At 52.7% G+C, this 16,711-nt stretch overlaps 6 protein-coding genes across 6 annotated transcripts; all 6 read right to left on the bottom strand.

Annotated features, from left to right (window-relative positions):
• Nucleotides 1-93: 93 nt before the first annotated feature.
• Z520_07045 (uncharacterized protein) lies at nucleotides 94-1,545 on the bottom strand (the record flags this gene model as incomplete). Its single annotated transcript, XM_016777544.1, has 2 exons — nucleotides 94-200; nucleotides 288-1,545. 2 exons carry the CDS (start codon nucleotides 1,543-1,545, stop codon nucleotides 94-96), a joined length of 1,365 nt encoding a protein of 454 aa, XP_016631054.1.
• Nucleotides 1,546-2,725: 1,180 nt separating this feature from the next.
• Nucleotides 2,726-4,061, bottom strand: Z520_07044 (uncharacterized protein; the record flags this gene model as incomplete). The annotated part of the gene is made up of 6 exons (XM_016777543.1): nucleotides 2,726-2,778; nucleotides 2,832-3,372; nucleotides 3,440-3,534; nucleotides 3,587-3,736; nucleotides 3,803-3,920; nucleotides 3,996-4,061. 6 exons carry the CDS (start codon nucleotides 4,059-4,061, stop codon nucleotides 2,726-2,728), a joined length of 1,023 nt encoding a protein of 340 aa, XP_016631053.1.
• A 954-nt stretch (nucleotides 4,062-5,015) lies between these two features.
• Nucleotides 5,016-7,110, bottom strand: Z520_07043 (uncharacterized protein; the record flags this gene model as incomplete). Its single annotated transcript, XM_016777542.1, has 6 exons — nucleotides 5,016-5,168; nucleotides 5,297-5,365; nucleotides 5,443-5,674; nucleotides 5,733-6,706; nucleotides 6,767-6,993; nucleotides 7,089-7,110. The coding sequence occupies 6 exons, from the start codon at nucleotides 7,108-7,110 to the stop codon at nucleotides 5,016-5,018; spliced, it is 1,677 nt and encodes a 558-aa protein (XP_016631052.1).
• Nucleotides 7,111-8,815: 1,705 nt separating this feature from the next.
• Z520_07042 (uncharacterized protein) lies at nucleotides 8,816-12,358 on the bottom strand (the record flags this gene model as incomplete). Its single annotated transcript, XM_016777541.1, has 1 exon — nucleotides 8,816-12,358. The coding sequence occupies one exon, from the start codon at nucleotides 12,356-12,358 to the stop codon at nucleotides 8,816-8,818; it is 3,543 nt and encodes a 1,180-aa protein (XP_016631051.1).
• A 308-nt stretch (nucleotides 12,359-12,666) lies between these two features.
• Nucleotides 12,667-13,771, bottom strand: Z520_07041 (uncharacterized protein; the record flags this gene model as incomplete). Its single annotated transcript, XM_016777540.1, has 4 exons — nucleotides 12,667-12,927; nucleotides 12,982-13,106; nucleotides 13,168-13,278; nucleotides 13,378-13,771. The coding sequence occupies 4 exons, from the start codon at nucleotides 13,769-13,771 to the stop codon at nucleotides 12,667-12,669; spliced, it is 891 nt and encodes a 296-aa protein (XP_016631050.1).
• A 1,109-nt stretch (nucleotides 13,772-14,880) lies between these two features.
• On the bottom strand, nucleotides 14,881-15,932 carry Z520_07040 (uncharacterized protein; the record flags this gene model as incomplete). The annotated part of the gene is made up of 4 exons (XM_016777539.1): nucleotides 14,881-15,071; nucleotides 15,157-15,384; nucleotides 15,451-15,570; nucleotides 15,647-15,932. The coding sequence occupies 4 exons, from the start codon at nucleotides 15,930-15,932 to the stop codon at nucleotides 14,881-14,883; spliced, it is 825 nt and encodes a 274-aa protein (XP_016631049.1).
• Between the last annotated feature and the right edge of the window lie 779 nt (nucleotides 15,933-16,711).

Genomic DNA, 16,711 nt, shown 5'->3' with positions numbered 1-16,711 from the left:
AACGTGACTTCGTCTCTCATTTTCGTTGTCGCCCTGCTTTCAAACTCCGCTGCTTTTCGTAATGCGAGAGCGGCCTCAGATGATGCAGATCCGTCATGCCCCGGGCTGGCGCGCCGGTCCTCGTCGGAATAACTCGGCATAAGCTGGGGTACCCCCGTACTCTGCGTAATAGGCACGTCGAACAACCTCATGCCACCTGTCTACACACGGGCTGCACAGATGCGCGCCACACTGATAGCACCTCGACAACCCCTCATGCGTCCAACACCTCTGACAGACCGGCTCACCCGGGGCCACGGGAAACGTCGCGCCGTGGAAACACAAGGGGTAAGAAGGGGGTCCAAAGGCGGCCGCGGCACCGGGCCACCGCTCAGCGGCCAAGAACCCATCAAGATTCCATTCGTCCTCATCATCTTCCTGATTGTCATGCTCATCATCTTCATCGTTGCACCCACAGCGACTGTTTTCGTCGAAAAGTGCGCCGCACACGTAGCAGAACTCGACGCCGCAAACGCAATCCATGTGCTCACAGCCTTCAGTCTTCTCCACCATGTTCCCACAAGTGGGACACTGTCTCCATTCCTTCTCGTTCCCCAGCTCATAGAGTTTGATGACATCTTCCTCCTCTGCCGGACACGTGCGCTTCTTCACGTCAATGTCCCAGACAGTGTGGTCACTCTGGAGCTGTTTGCAGGATCTGCATGTCGAGTTGTGACATTGTGGACAGACCGCCACCTCTTGCTGGGGGAGGTGGTCCGTTTCTGGGATGAAAGCGGAGCACTTCAGCAAGGCGCAGTAGAAGGGCCGATGTGCACCAAACTCGGCTTCAATCTGTTTGTAGCGTTCGACCACGTCGGGTTCAAGCACACTGCCCAAAGCAGAGATGCGTAGAGGGACCTTGTGGCACTTTGGAGGGAATGAGGCACGGTCCTTGCAGCCTATTCGGAATGCCTGGTTGAGACAGGGCAGGCAGTAGGCGCATTGGCAGTGGTGCAAGACCACTAGCTCTCCGGGTTGGTGTTCCTCAAAGCATACAGCACACTCCTTGGGCCGTACCGAAGGTGGAGTTTCTGGATAATGCACAGGATATCCAGCAGGAACATTAGCATGATGGCCCTGTTGCAGATGCTCCTGAGCGCGCAGTCGTTCAGAGGCCAATGCTCTGTCTCTCCTCCGTTGATCAGCAAAGTCCTCTGCCTCCTCCGTGTCCCAATCGAACACCAAGGTTCCCAACGGCGGGAGGGCTTCTCTTCTGGGTTCAGGCAGGGTTCCCCCTGATGCGGTGACTTGCTCATGAAAGAAATACGGATTACCAGGAGTGATTGGCGGGAGACGCAGTAGCGGGCAAAGATGGCCATCTGGCATTGTCCATTGCTGCTCGTCGAGGTAGGTCCTTCCACCTATAGAGTCTATATGGGCCTCTAGAGTTAATCGCTCGTGACGGGAAATGTGGATTTGGCACCGTCGTCTCCGGTTATGAGAGGATTCGGCGGCGGCAGGCTCAGCCATCTCGTGGTCGCCATCGCCGTCGATGGCGCGGGACATGTTGGGCGGCGTTGTCCTAGTTGAACGAGAGTGGACGGCCTACAATATGTATTCGCAATTCATACTTCGACCAACCTGAGCTGAGCGTGGGTGGGCCAAATTGTTTGCGAGCCTAATGGTCCTATGAAGACTTAGCTTGGAGCTTAGTCCGGGTGCTACAGATGCCGGGGGTGGAGGTGATTGTGGGGGCAGTAGTGGTTGAGATGCAGTGGCGCCAGTGGTGTTTCGATCGCCGGTAAGCTGTTCCGGCAAGATTGATCGACCAGAGGATGCAACACTCACAGGACACGGGACAGATTCAGTCGAGGAGAACAATCAATTGGGGTGAGATCGTCACTCTCACGGAAGAGGGATAACCGAAGGTGCCTGGCAGCCTAGGAGGGTCGAGTCAAGGTGTGGTCGGTACTGGATGTATGCCTCTCCCGAAGTTCAGATCTCAGCTGGGCAGCAAGTGACAGGCTTGGCTTGGCCGTGTCCAGGTGCAGTGTCAGTGGCTTGCAATGGCAGCAGAATGGAGACACAGGTGAGGACGGCCCGTCAGGCAGAGCAAGTGATGGTAAGGTGATGGTAAGGTTGACAGGAGCAGGTCGTCGATCCAGCAGGGTAGAGAGGGGTATTAATACCTGGGTAGGTGCCTCAACAACTGGCAAGTCCTCAACCTGTCCCAAGCGTCCGGATCATCCAGTTTGCTGCTGCAGGTGCCAGGACTTCAGCAGCCTCTTGGATGCCTCTCTTTTGCCCATCTCCCAGGTCGCCATTCTAGCACGGATGCTCCGACTTGCCCTAGGAACTGTCCAAGCCCTGTCAGGAGCTGTCAGGAGCTGTCAAATCGCAACTATCACGCCGTATTGGGGGTGCATGATTGGATACCGAGTCTCGGGCCATGCACCACATCGGCAAAGATTGTCTCCTCCGTACTTTGGCGCACCGGGGAAAGCGTAAAGTTGCAATTCGATTCGCATACTGGCCCACGATTCGGGCGGCCTCGAGAAAAAAGAACAATGGAGTGGGTAATTACCCAGGTAGTGTCTGCAAAAGGCTCAAAAGGTGCATCCCACTACAAGAGTCGATGATTGGGCCAACTCGGGTCAGTCTGCCACACGAACCCACCCTCGAGAAATTTAGAGGTCGGTTGTTTGTACATGCTAGTTCCAAAGCCCCCAAATCTCCATCCAATTGTCTATGGATTAGCCTTGACAAAGTCCACACCCTTCTGAATGTTCTTCTTCAAGTCTGGAAAAGCGGTCAGTGCTACGTGATTCGGGGTCTTGACGCGTGGGACTCACCTCCAATGCATGCCTCCAGCAGATTCTCCTCGTACTTGTTGATCTTGCCAACCTCGTGGATCTTCTGGACACCGTCGGGACCAAGCTCAACTTTGGAGGAGAAGAAATCGATGCCTTGGTCCTTGTACAGGGGGCTGTCCACGAATGTGCACTCAACAACGCCCTTCTCACCCTGTGCGGCCTTGAGCAAGCTCTCGGCAAATCGAGCACCAGCCATAGCCATGGACAGAGTAGCGGAACCGGCACCATCCTTGGCCTTGACGACTTCGTCACCACCGAATTGAATTCGGTTGACCAAAGCATCAAGCTTTTCACCAGTGATATCCGGGTGGCCAGACTGTGAGATCAAGGGGACGATGGTGACGCCTGAATGTCCACCAACAACGGTGATGTTCTCATTGGCCGGGTCGGTTCCCTTGACTTCGGAGACGAATCTGGAAGCACGGACGATGTCGAGAGTGGTGACACCAAAGAGACGCTTGGGGTTGTAGACACCCTTGCTCTTGAACACCTCAGCGCAGATGGGGACGGTCGAGTTGACCTTTCCAGGATCGTTAGCTGCGTATCCTGTGCATGCGGTAAGAGGGCTATTTTCCGTGTTCACGTACAGGGTTGGAAATGATCAGAAGATTGGCATTGGGCGCAGCGTCAGCCGCGGCCTTTGCAAGGTCCCGAACAATGCTAGCATTGGTGTTGAACAGATCTACAATCCGTCAGCATACTGCATCTTCGATGTGTGGAGGCCGTCTTCTTACCATCACGAGTCATGCCAGGCTTTCGTGGGACACCGGCGGGAATGAGGATAACATCACTTCCTTCCAGACATTCTCGGAGGCCCGAGGGAGTTGGGTCGTAGCCCTTGACGGTGCTCCTCGTGTTGATGTGGCTGATATCAGCTGCGACACCTGTTTATTGCAGTCTTAATCAACATCCTTCTTCTTATAAATATTCAAGTTGTGGACAGAACGGACCTGGGCCTAGGCGGATATCGTAGAGGGCTAATTGAGAGACACGGGGGTTGAGCTTCATCAACAGCGACAGCGGCTGACCGATACCACCGGCAGCACCGAGAACTGCAACTTTTGAGGACTGTGTGGGGTTTCAGACATCAGCTTGAGGTCGCAGAAGATGAGAGACGTGGTGTGACGGTGAGGGAAAACAAACCTGTCTAGCAGACGCCGAGAAAGCTCGACGCTGGACCTGTCCGAACATTTGCCTGGCGAAAGACATGTTTGGCCAAGACAAGAATGAAGAGAATCAGAGAGACAGAGGGGAGATGGACAAAGAGACGAGAATGTTTGGATTGAGATCGACGGAAGAGAAGAAAGAGATAGATGAAGCTGCGCGGGATATTCTGTGAAAAGGTTTACACCGAAAGCTCCCCTTTGCTCTCCAAGATGGCAAAGCGACCAACCAATGCTGGGCGACTAGACTCGGACGACTCCAATGGACGGATCACGCTGGGTTCGCCTGGGTTGCTTGGGTTGCTGTAGCCGCAGTCCCGAGCTTGGTGAGGAGCAAGCCACTGCTCCAAGCTCTCCCCTTTCTGGTGGTCCCTCGTGACTTGGCTTGGCATGCCCTGCTCCGGGTGTCCGGCCTACCCACCCCGGTTGATCCGATGCCCTCTACAAGGACGTGTGGATGGGCAGTAGTGGCAGTACTACTCGGTAGAATGAAGACCAAATGGAGCTACCTTGACTTGCCGATTGTATAAATGCCGCAGGACTATGTTGTGAGAGACGCACGATGACAATCCGCTCTAAGGAGGACGCATCGCTTTCATCTCAGATTACCAGGTGTAATGACTGGGCCAGACATAAATGCAACGAAAGCGAGATACACATCTGCCGGATCAGCTTATCATTGTCCGCCCTTCAATCAAGTAGACCTCCTTGGGCCACAATAACACCTGTCTTAGGACGCAAGATAAACCTGCACACTCCGAATTCCGGTGGTTGATTCGTGCTAGGGGATGAAGTAACTGACACTTGCTCCCACGAAGCATCTCATATGGACAACTAATAGTATTACACACATCTTGATTCTTGTGCTCATCAACGTCATTTGCGCCATTGTTGGCTCGTCAAAAGGTACACTGTACGCCGCTTGGAGTGAAGTTCCAGCTCCCGGATATGGTCCAAACCACCTGCACCTACATGTGGCCCTCTCCAAACGAGTCCTCAGTTAACCCATATGACTCTCTGGTCCGGTAGAGTGCATGCCGAAGTAGACAAAGAGATCATGCCTGGTCCACCAGCTCCTCAACTTCTTCCCATACATATACACGGGGATGGCGAGGAGACACATGGCCAAGGTGGTGCCTCCGAACGTGAACATCTGCAAGCAGCAAAAGACATTAGCACATCTCTCTCTTTTCCTCTTTCTCTCTCACTGGTTCTAGCAGGAGCTGCGGAAGACAGCGGCCTTTCCGGAACAATCTTGAGGCTAAGGGATGAATGACTCACGATTTCCTCAGGACCTTTGGCGGCGACCCAGTTGTTGGCAAAGTTGGAGAGGCCATAAAACATAAAGTTCTATATTTTTAAAAGTGTCAGCCATGGCATATTGGTTCAAACATCTAACAGACAGATTGTTAGGAGAATTACCATACCTTGAAAAACATGTTCATCACAAACATCTCGTTACTCTGGCTACGGAAGGCATCCAACCCATAGGACATGGTCGACCAAACGCCAATGAGGACACCAACCATCATCAAACCCTGACAGAAGGCGCAAAGGACGGCGCTGGACCCGTGGGCCATGGTATAGCCGAAGAAGAACATGCCGAAGCCGGAAAAGATGGCGCAGGGAAGCATGAATACCAGGCGGAATTCAGGTTCACTGTTTTTTCCCATTCAGTCTTTGAGTTTCCTTTTTGAGAAAGCAGGGGAAAACTCACTATGTCCCTTTGTTCTTAATCGTCATCCATTTCACCACTCGATCCCCACTCACTGCCACGATAATGGATCCGATCATTCCGCCGACGAACGGCCCTGCTCCAAGGTAGCCGATCTGGGCGGGATCAAACAACCAGGGCGGGCCCGCAAAGATGCCGGCCAGAATGATCGCTGAGCCGACGTACCAGGCGCAAAGGAGACCCGAGACTATGATGGAGTAGCATCCAGCTGGGTTGAGGAGGGTGAGGAACATGCCCAAGACCCACTTGAGGATGCTGTCATGAGAGAAGACGCCGTTGTAGAACTTGAGTTCTTGGACAAACGTCTTCTTGGGGGGAATGCGCGAGGAGGAGCCCGCGGCAGCGGGTTCGTTGAGCTCTTTGACAGCAATGGCATGCTCACGATGTTCTTCGTGAGCCTTTTCAATTTCCTCGAATGTCTCAACCTTGACGATGTCGGTTTCGTAGATGGATTCGCGACGATACGTCGTCTCCGGGACGAACAAGAACATGAGGACAAACTGGATGACCAGGAATATTTGGAAAAGGTGGAAAAGCCAGAGAAGTCCTAGGTTGTTGAACACTTGGCCGCAGATGATCGAAGCCAGACTGGAGGCCGAGTTCAGGATGAAGTTGATGGTCGAGATTCGTAAGCCTCGTTGATGCACGCAGTAGAGATCTCCCACGGCCGCGACAATGAGGGATTCGAAAGCGCTGGTCGAGAAACCCTGCACAATTCGAGCCGCGAGGAGGTAATTGTAGCTTATTTTCGACTCGCCGATTGCGGTGCCCACGATGCAGAAGAGAGTAGACACAATGAAGACAGGCCGTTTGCCGTATCTGCGGCTGAAGGCACATACGAAGGGCCCAGCACAGCCGGCTGCGAGGATGTTGTAGCCCGACACCAGGACCGTGGTCGTAAGATCCGTTTTAATTTCCTGGGCAATGGCGAAGTATGAAGCGTTCAAGAAAGGACCCTATTAGACGTTTAGCAGGGCATAATACTTCTCCCGACCACAGCTGCAGGAGGGACGTACATTCGTTGCCGCGTTCAGCATGGAACCGAAACAGAGAATCCAAATGATGGCCTCCTTCTTCAAAAGAGGCCAATTAAGGGGATCATTTGGATCATCGCTCGGTTGAGGAGAAAGCACGATGTGGGAGTTTCTGCCCGTTCCATGCTTGAGATTCGCTGTCTGAGCTTCGGCATGTGCAGCCTCGTCGTTCAGGAGGACGGTACCAGGCACATGCGGAAGTTTGGTATCTGCATTGAAGAAGCCGTCAGCGTCCAGTAGTCAGTGTCGAGAAGAAGCTTCGCAGTATGACAGTGCGTCACAGAAGGAAACATCAAGCACCAACCTTCCAAGACACCGAGTCCCATCTTATTCAATGATGCTCAGTTGCTTTCCGGAGGCAAGTTAAGAAGCGAAGGCGAAGGCGATCAGGCGCCGTAACAGCAGTAAGGTATCGACGACACCGAGGTACGTGGAAGAACGCAGATCACTTCCGGGAACTTCTGGACTTGGGAGACGAGGGAGGTTATATGCTGGAGATGCGACCCGCGCTTGTTGTGGGATAAATCCTCCAACGAAGCAATCTGCAAACTGCCCCAACTTCTCCATACCTCTTTCACCACCCTCCACATTTCTCGATCGAGTTGGTTCTACGGGTCTGGCGCAGAGTAATACGAGGTCGAGTCATCAATGATCTCTGGGCTCTAACCAAGAGCTGCCAAGAGGCAAAAAAGCAAGAAGGGCGCACTGGTATGGGATGGATGGAAGTTTAGTGAGTGTTCGGTGGCACGGAGAGCTCTTTGTCTGGGCCTGGATCGATGATATCTGTTGGTGGAGACACCAGACAAGTCTTGCGTATTGGTCACAGGCCTCAAACCACAAGCTAGGATTCCCTCCACAGTGCATGGGTGGACAGCCCAGGGATGGCCCCAGACAAAGGCAAAAGGTTGGGGAATCCGGGGAGCATATCCACCAGCTGGTCGCAGCAAAATGCGGAGGTTCTCCACTTGCCATGTATCTCTTCAGACTCAAACCCTGTCAGAAGACATCCGAGCACTGACGGTTCAATGCTACCACGCTTTGATTCGCTATTGCCGCTGCCAGGTCGCACTTCTCAGCAAGTAGCCAGATCGCTTGAGCATAGGCGACAGTCCGCAACGTGGCACTGGAGCTCGTTTCTTGGATGGCGACAGACATTGGCGACACTGTAGGAGCCTTGTCCTCGGTAGAAATGACCACAACACCTTCGTGGAGTCAAGATGCTTCTTGGCCGGAAAATTCCCACTCGAGCTCGACAGATCCAGGCTTGAGGTGGGTGAGACCACGTTGAACCCAGCGGGGCATGATAGGGCTATCCTTGACCTCTTCGTTGTGAGCATCGGCTGGCGACCGTCCTCATGTTGAGCCCTGTCTCTTTCCCATCAGCAGCCTGATCATAGCAACGTGAACCAGTAAGAATTAAGAGTGACGAGTATCTCACGAAGATCCTATCAGTCTGACAGAGCACGACACGGCACAGTAGGTATGGCTTCCATCGCTATGGACTGTCTGTGGAGGATCTTGCGGCATCAGTATTTTCATACACAAAGTGTCCAGGGAGAATACGAGCTCTCCACCACTTGACATGTGGAGCTTGTTTTTGTCTTTTTCGGTGTGTTCTTGTACTACCCGCAAATACTGAGAAGCTTGAGACGGGGTTTTTGTATGATTACCCCAACCGAGATCGAATGTTAAGGGGGAGTCAGACCAAGGTGCCGAGTAGAGGGTGGTGATTTCCGTCAGGGAAACTGGATTGGATCTGGTGTTGCACAACAGAGGAGATTATTCATGGCAGGCGAGACAAGGGGCTCCCACCCAACCACTTCCTTTGATTCCTGAATGAAGTGATGAGGACCTACCTGGTAGGTAGGTAGATGGTAGCTTCAAAGAGACAACCAACGTCTAGGGATCCTCCAGCGGAACATCAGTTCTCCCGCCTAGTGAAATGGGCAGCCTTGCTATACATGGCACAGGAGAATGGGTATCATCTTTTGACGTCGCATAGCTCATAACATCTAACAGACGAGATAGACATCATCGTCTTGGGCGCTTCCCTCCTCCTCCATTACCCTCGTTCGTCTTTCGCTTTCGGCCTTCCCGTCGCCAGAACTCGTCCCGCTCCTTCTTCTCTCGCTCTTCCTTCTTCTCCAGATTCTCGGCCACCTTCTTGCGATAGACCGCCCGTCTCTCTTCCTGCTTCTTCGCCCGCTTCTCTGCTTTCTCATTCCGCAACGTCTGCAACTTTTGCATGAGATCGCGTGCCTTTTTCTCTTCTCCACCCAGGACGACTGCTCGTTTCTGGAGATACGTTGGTGCTTTGCGTGCCTTCTGTTGCGTGATTTGTGATTTAAATGGAAGATCTGCGGCCAGAGTCCGTGGCACACGCAATGGGTTGAAATGTCGGACTGGCCGATCAATCTTGTGGTACGCTGAATCTTTCACCAATGGAGTCGGTATACCCATCGCCGCTCGCACAGCGCCGGTCAAACGCATCGCCTGCCACCCGCTGGAACCATCGTCAAAGCCTTGTCCTTCCTCCCCAGCATCTGCAGCGCCAGTGGGAGGCGCATCCAGAAGATTGGTGACTGGGTTGTAAAACCGATGTGGCTTGACGGGATACCACGCTCGCAAGAAAACAATATCAGACATGAGAATCTTGTCCTCGAATGTCGCTCGAAAGTGCCCTTCAGGCTTGCTGAGCGCTCGCTTGATCTGTCCTCGAATCCCAGAAACAGTGCGGATGCTTGCTCCCTCGAACTTTGCAATTTCGAGAGACGAGTTGAACATATCGCGAATGAAGGCCGTGTTGCGGAAGATCTTGTACGGATGCCCAGTCAATTTTAGCTTCTTGACAATCTCGGTGGTTTCGTCGACATTCAGCACCACCCCGGTCGCCGCTATCCTGAACCCTGGGTTGGCATTTGAGAAAGATTGGACACAGCAAAATCCAGTGTTCGGGGCAACAAGTGGCCCGTAGAAGGTGCCAAAGCAGTGCATATGCTCGGGCGTATATTTCAGCATCCGATTGCGAGTCCGCGAGTCCGATATTGAGTAGAGAGGCAATGTTTGAAACCGCCGCCAGCCGAGGGAGAAGATGAGTGGATCGTTCGTCTTGAGAATCTTCTTGTGCCACCGGTGTCGCTTGATGCGAACCTGCACAAATCCAAATCGATCCTCGGTGGGCGCCAACCCGCCGATAATGACAGGGAGCTTCGGATTGAATGACCGCACAAATTCGTAGGGCACTTTGTCCAACACTATCCGTGCATACGTCCCGGCCTTGAATCCTTCGGCTCTTGCTCGTGAGACGGGATCGAGACTATCAAACTCTGCCCGATTGATGTCGATCTGCTTCTGGAGCATCGCTTTCTGCGCGTCGTACCATTCGTCTTCACCGAAGTCTTGCTCCGTCGCTTCGATATCCGTCTTTGCAGCATTCGCGAAGCCTTCTCGGTCTTCTTCCTCGAAGCGTAACTTCAGCTCTTCTTTGCGTTTGGCGTTTTGTGACCGTTCTTCCTCAAGTGTGAGCTCAGCTGCAGCTTCGGGATCCTCGTCCGCCGCAGCTTCCAAATCTTCGAAGTCGCCATCTCCTTCATCGGACTCATAATCTTCATTGTCCTCGTCATCGTCGCCTTCGGCCTCTGAATCTGCATTGCCTCCAGTAGCAATTGAGCCCTTGGTGAAGCGGGACTTCAACGACTGAACATGCTCCTCATCTTCCCACTTCTCAGCCAACGCGTCATAATCGTACTTGGGCGTCTGCCGGTCCTCGAGGGTGGTCTCTTGATCAGTCTTTGCTTTCTTGAAGAAGGTGTCGTCTTCATCTTCATCCTCGCCAGCGACCATGTCCTGTTCTACCTTTTGTCCTGCCCATTTCGAAATGACTTGTGAGGGGGATAATGTGAGATCATACATCAATTTGGAAAGGTCGGCAGCTCGGAAAGCGACTGCTTTGGAATGCAGCTTCCGAGCACTTTCAGCGAGATTCTCTTTCCAGCGCAGACCACCATCGTCGTCTTCGTCCTCGACATCTTCCTCGTCTTCAACACCTTCAAGCTCGTCCGCTGATATGTCCCTGCTGCCGTCATCATCACCCGATACCGAGCCCATGTCGGAGTCGCTATCAGCGAATGCGATGTTGTCTTCGTCCTCGTGCTCCGCGGATTCATCTTTTGCGATAAATCCAGGTCTTCCCATATGCTCGGGGAAGTCATTGATCTCCTCATCCTCTGCTTCGCTGTCGTCCTCCCCACTGACAAATCCTTCGTCTTCATCTTCCTCGATGTCTTCAACAAGGTCGCCTTTGTCACCAAAGGCACGAATTCCCCTTTTCGTCTTCCGGCCAGTATCGTTCTCTGTAGTATCATCCGACGTGAGTTGCCGGCTACCCTGAAAAAGTCGGACACCGAGGTCCGCCTGTCCAAGTAATTTCCGCTCTGATTGTAGGCTCATCATGAGTTGTTCGCCCAGTCCTCTCTCCTCTGCATCTTCCGCGTCCCGGTCAAACGTATTCGTCTTGACCTCTATGTAGACGGCATCTTTGTCAACCAGCACGCCACCGACATCAGACATTGGTGCAAAAAGAACTTTTTGTTTTTCGCCCAGCTTCCGCCGGTGAGATTTTCCTGTCGCTTTGGCGATCGCCTGGTCTAGGAAGGGTGTTGGACAGGGGTCAGGCAACGCTTCGATTTCTTTGACTGTCAAGTCTCCCACGCCCGGGACGTGCACCCGCGCGCCCTCGGCTGGAAAGTTTGTGCCTCGAAGATAACCGTACAGTGCCACCTGCCTATCACATTTCTCGTTCTCCTCAATCTCGGTGGGCGGCGTCACGTCCAGAAAACGGTCTGCGAGGCAATAGGGATGGCTGTTCCTCCAGATCAGGGGTCTGGGATTCTTCATGACCGAGAGAAATCTCGACAGATTGTGAACTTCGCGGTCGGGATATCTTCCATTGATCACGCCGGACAGATAGAACAGTTTTGCCCCGTGGTACAGCTCCGACCAGAACCTGTGTTTTAACCTTTTCTTGGCCGCACGGAGCGTGCTCTGCTTTTTGAACAAGTCCAAGTGTGTGAGAATGCCAAAGACATTCCCGGGCATGCCGGAGACGCTCAAGGCGTTGAGAAACTCCATCGTCTCCATCTCGAACCCATAGTTGCCGTCGATCATGAGGAGGACAATATCGGCGATCTTTGCAACGTCGATCATGGCGGCGAGGGAGTCGGAGGGACATTCGAGGAAGGTGAGGCGCCTTCTCTTGGAGGTCACCACAGTAAGAGGCCCTGTTGGGTGCGACAGCGTTTGCTTTGCGTATCGTCGAATCAGACTTTTGATGAGAGTCGTCTTTCCGACGCCGGGAGGGCCAACGACGGCAACGACGATGGGCGGTGCTTCTTCTGGGATTCGGTCGACTTGGGGCACATGGAGGCGCTTTTCCTTGATGTCGCTGGACCGCACCGCCTGCTTTGCAAGTCGCCCGGGTCTTGCGACGGCGAAGGCCTTGACGTTCTTCTCCCCTTTCTTGGGCTGTTTCTTCTCTTTGGATGGCCGGTGAGGCCTGTTGGCTTGTGTCTCCATGGTGTTCGTGTTCCGCAGCCCTTCGCCTCCTCCGCCGCCAACTCGCAGGAATATGAAGATTGCCGTCAATAACTGCGGCGCTGGGGAATAAAATTTGGAGGGCGACACTGCGGAGTGGAAATTTCGTCCGAAGTTTAGCCGTGGGGGAATTTTCTTCGTTTAGTTCTCTACCATTATTAGCACCTCCATCGCCTCCTCCAAATTCGAGGGTGCAAATTATGATTTGTTCATATGTAGAAACAAGAGAAGAAGCATTCAATTCTCTACAACGTGCGGATAGTTTTATCCAGATCCCTCTGTGTTCGGTCCTACGGTCCAACAATGTCCTGCAAATCATCCACCCTCCGCGCCTCGATCCAGGCAATAGCTTCCTCTCGATTCCGACATACGTGAGGCTGGCCCCGTTCCTTGTCATCTGGCGTCGACATCGACCCTTCCAATGTCATGTCGAGGTTGCACAAGATGCTGTTACGAAGGTACTCGAAGCAGTGGGCTGCGTGGTGCGGGTTGTCGTTGTCCGTGCGTCCATTGACGATGAGTTGATGGTAGCTGTCCACCGTATAGTATAACTGGTTCGGTCAGCTTGAGGCTTTCGAGAAAGGGAACAGTGAGTCAAGACTAACGCAATGCAGGGCGTGCGTCCACGACGCCTCAAAAAGTGGCCCAGAACGGATGGGGTCGTCTGTAATTGGATCTCCGAGAAGCGGATGGTCACGATAGTCTGGGATGGCAACGCTGCCACTGCCCACTGTTGGTCGTCCAAGTCAGCAAAAGCTCCGGAATCGTCAATGTCTTCCAGGATGGCTTACACGGCATGAGTAAATCCCAATTCCTCCGTATCTCCAACCGGTTATCATTCGACGTCATGTTGGGGATGAATCTGTCAGGGTCGGGCTTCAAGAATGTGTAGGTGTGGGATGCTAATGACAATCAGTGGCTCATCCAGACCGGCCTTCAAATACTCCATGTGGAGTCACATTAGGACTTCAGAGGGCGGTGTAAAGAGACGAAGTGCTCACTTGTTTGATAGAGGCCATTGATATCGCTTCCGGTCTCAACTGTTTTGCCTCTCAATATTGGGTCCCTTTCCCCTCCCGTCCCTCTCCGGTCTTGCCGCCACAGAAGAACTAAAATGACAGTCTGCAACGTCACGACCATACCCCAACGAAACCAACTCAAGACAACGGCGACAAATTGGCGTCTTCTTGTTTGTGGATTGGGAGCGTTGTAAGACCATGTCGACATGTCCGAGGGGCTTCTTGCTCGGAGACGGCTCATCTTTGTAAACGACGTGGTAGGGCAGACTCTGGTCACATCGGATTCGTTGTCCTCGAGTGGGATATCCTCCTCTTCATCTTGAAGTCTGTGCTGCGAGAGCATGGGATGTGTGCTTTCATCCGCCAAGAAAGACATGATGTCAAGTGTAAACAATAAGACAAAACAACAGAGAAAAGCCAGTAGCAGAGTGTAAGAGGGTATCACTGCAGACCCAGGATTGCAGCCGTCTTCAATGAGATGCAAAAAGGCCGGAGGTGGAAGCAATGGGCGAGAAGGAGAGTGATGTGCTCACAGAGGATGAGAAGCATGTCTCTTCTCGCGCCTGAGTCAAGCTCGAGCCAAGGAGCCTTACCATGAAACCGTCCTGCACGTTTGAGCTTTCGTCGATGTACGAGGTATGTAGTCGACGAAGAGCCTAGCTCATGTCTTCTTGAAAAGGGCGTCGCACTCTTGGTCTCGGGTGCCACATTGGATGCCGCGTGTTCCGCTGGCAACACCATCGCTTTACAACGTCTGTGAGCCATATTCACAATATTGGCCAGGTGGAGTGGTCTTGTCTGGAGTCGAGACTGTTGAAGTGTTGGAATATCTCACTAAAGGAAGCATTAGCGGAGGCGCCGACTCCGCAATATCTGGGGCAGAGGGGCTTCGAATGCAGGGGGCCGGACGAGGCTGATCAGAGCCTGATGACCGTTAGATCCGGGCCCGTACAGCCAATGCTGAAACTCGACTCCATTATTATTTCTTCACCATGCGACCTTTCTCACATCGCCCACTTATGCATTTTGTAACGCTGCTCAAGGTTTGTTTCAAAGCTGAAGAGCTCAGTTCGGACTGATACAAGTTCCACATCTAATCACTGAGAACTGATTGATCTAATCGTTGCTGTACCTAGCCTCCTGCACTTACGTAGGTTGCGACGAGGCGTGGCAAACGGCTGCATTATCCACGCGTTTCCATTACCACATCGCCGGGCTTCCCTAACCTGCATGAAGAAGCAGAATTCTAACTCTGTATCAGATCTTCACGCCAATCTGACGAGAGACGACACCGCTCAAGCTCTCCCGAATCCAGCTACATCACACTCGCCTAACAGCCTGGTCAAGCCAGGGTTATTCTTACAAGGCAGTGCCACGCTCGCAAAGCAATACAAGCGGATTGAATTTCGGGGAAAACACAGCGGCGATTGATCATGTTGTAATAAGTTCTAGTCTAGGTTGGACTTTTCTGAGTTGCAGACGTCTTCAAGAAAGAACCTCCATATTTCCGACCGAATGCTCCAAGGCCCACTGGCGCACCTGGTCGAAATTCCGGCAGACATGCTTCGAGTTGAGCTCTGGCCAGGCCAACGGATCACCTTCGATCATGTAGAATGTGAAGAGTCCTATATCGGCGTTGCATTGTATGTTTAATCGGAGGACCTCGATGCAATGATCTGGTGCGATGGCAGAGCAGTCAGCACGAAATGGATCTTCGCCGCAGTTCTCCCTCTCCGAGGTAGAAAGGTGAAATTGACATACCGGTATGTCTTTGAAGCTCCTCTGGCCCCTTTCCAAACTCCCCTCCCAGCGGCTCGTAATACTCCTTGTATGTTACTCGCCGGAGGAGATTGATGCAGTGGAGCTGATGGAAAACCTCCATCCCAACTCGATAACCTTCCTCACCTGTTTCTGGGTGGTTGACTTTGAGCGACGTCTTCGGCATTTCGAGGTGCTTGATGTCAGATTTCGGTATCCATTGGTCTCCGACTGTTTTTCGAAGATTCATCAGAGATCGGCGAATATGATAAGCCTCAGTAATTCGGATTCCCTCACCATCGTACGATATCTCGCGCCAGGCTTTATCCACCTCAGGCCCAGCGCCGACGAATCTATTTCCTTTGGTAGTGATGTTATACCTCACGGAGTTGAATTCGACGGCCGACTCAGCAGGGGCTGTTGTCATGCTCGGTCAGTTCATTTGAAGCCTTGTTTGGATCTGCATAGCACCCAGTTTGACTGGACTACTTACACCAAGCAGAAAACCCTCGCACATGTTTTAAGGTCGATGAGCGGATTGTGATAGAAAGGGTGAATAACGTGCAAGAAGTCACGAGCAGAACCGCATGGACCATCCATAGCCAATTCGAGGCCAGAAACGGGCGCACAGTGCTCAATCTCTGGACATGGTCGACGCTCCGACCAGATGTCAATGAGATTTGCAAATCCTCCAAGTCACCCAGTGTCGAGCAGGAATCGAGAGACTCGGCGCGAGGCTTTTCCAGGATGGGAGTCAACCGTTGGTATTTGCAATCCATTCCAAGGTCCAAGTGGAAAAATTCAGTCAGCGTAACCCAGCTTTGTGTAGAAGGAGATAAACGCTCTGAGAGATAGATCTGGAAAATAGAGTTGAAGTCCTGCAAGAGTCGAAAAACACTTGCATCGAAGATCGGTCCAGAATGAAATGCACGAAATGGATCAAAGCGGACACCGCGTGAAGTTGCTATCAACTTTGGCATATTCCATTCCTTGGCTGCAACACATTCCCAGTTTCAAAACGTCGCGACTGAAGGAGAAAGACGTGCCACAGCGTGCTGCTTCAGAATGGCGTAGCGCCTGGGGGAGGAAGTGGTCAAACGACTGCCTCAGTTGTGGAGAATGCTTGGGATTCTCCACACTTGATACCCCATGCTAACCAAAGGAGGAAATATTCAACAGTCAATGCCTTTCGAGACGCCTCACAGGAAGATCTTCTCCTTGCTGAAGCTCGCGAAACCAGAGCCAAACCATAGGTCGTGATATAGAGATGCGGCTAGCGCGGAGGACAAGCTGATAATCGCCAATATTGAGGTTGGCCTGAGTTCTAGGTGCGGCTGGCGGGCACCCAGCGGGTTTCCCAAGGACCTTCTCCCTCAGGAGCACAGTTCTCTTGCCCCCTTTGCAAACCGACGTGCCCACAAAGCTAAAAGGTATTGGTGGTACATATAGCACCTCTTGAGTTTGAAGGCGCTTAGGGGTCTCACTCTGGGTTTCATTAGCAAATTGATGAAGAACACACACAGGTTCAGGCCGCGGAATGCACGGCTCGTCGCAGAAT

The sequence above is a fragment of the Fonsecaea multimorphosa genome, assembly GCF_000836435.1.
Source record: "Fonsecaea multimorphosa CBS 102226 unplaced genomic scaffold supercont1.14, whole genome shotgun sequence".
Lineage (NCBI taxonomy): Eukaryota > Fungi > Ascomycota > Eurotiomycetes > Chaetothyriales > Herpotrichiellaceae > Fonsecaea > Fonsecaea multimorphosa.
The sequence above is the reverse complement of the archived record's forward strand: the minus strand, read 5'-3'. Positions and strand labels throughout refer to the sequence as shown.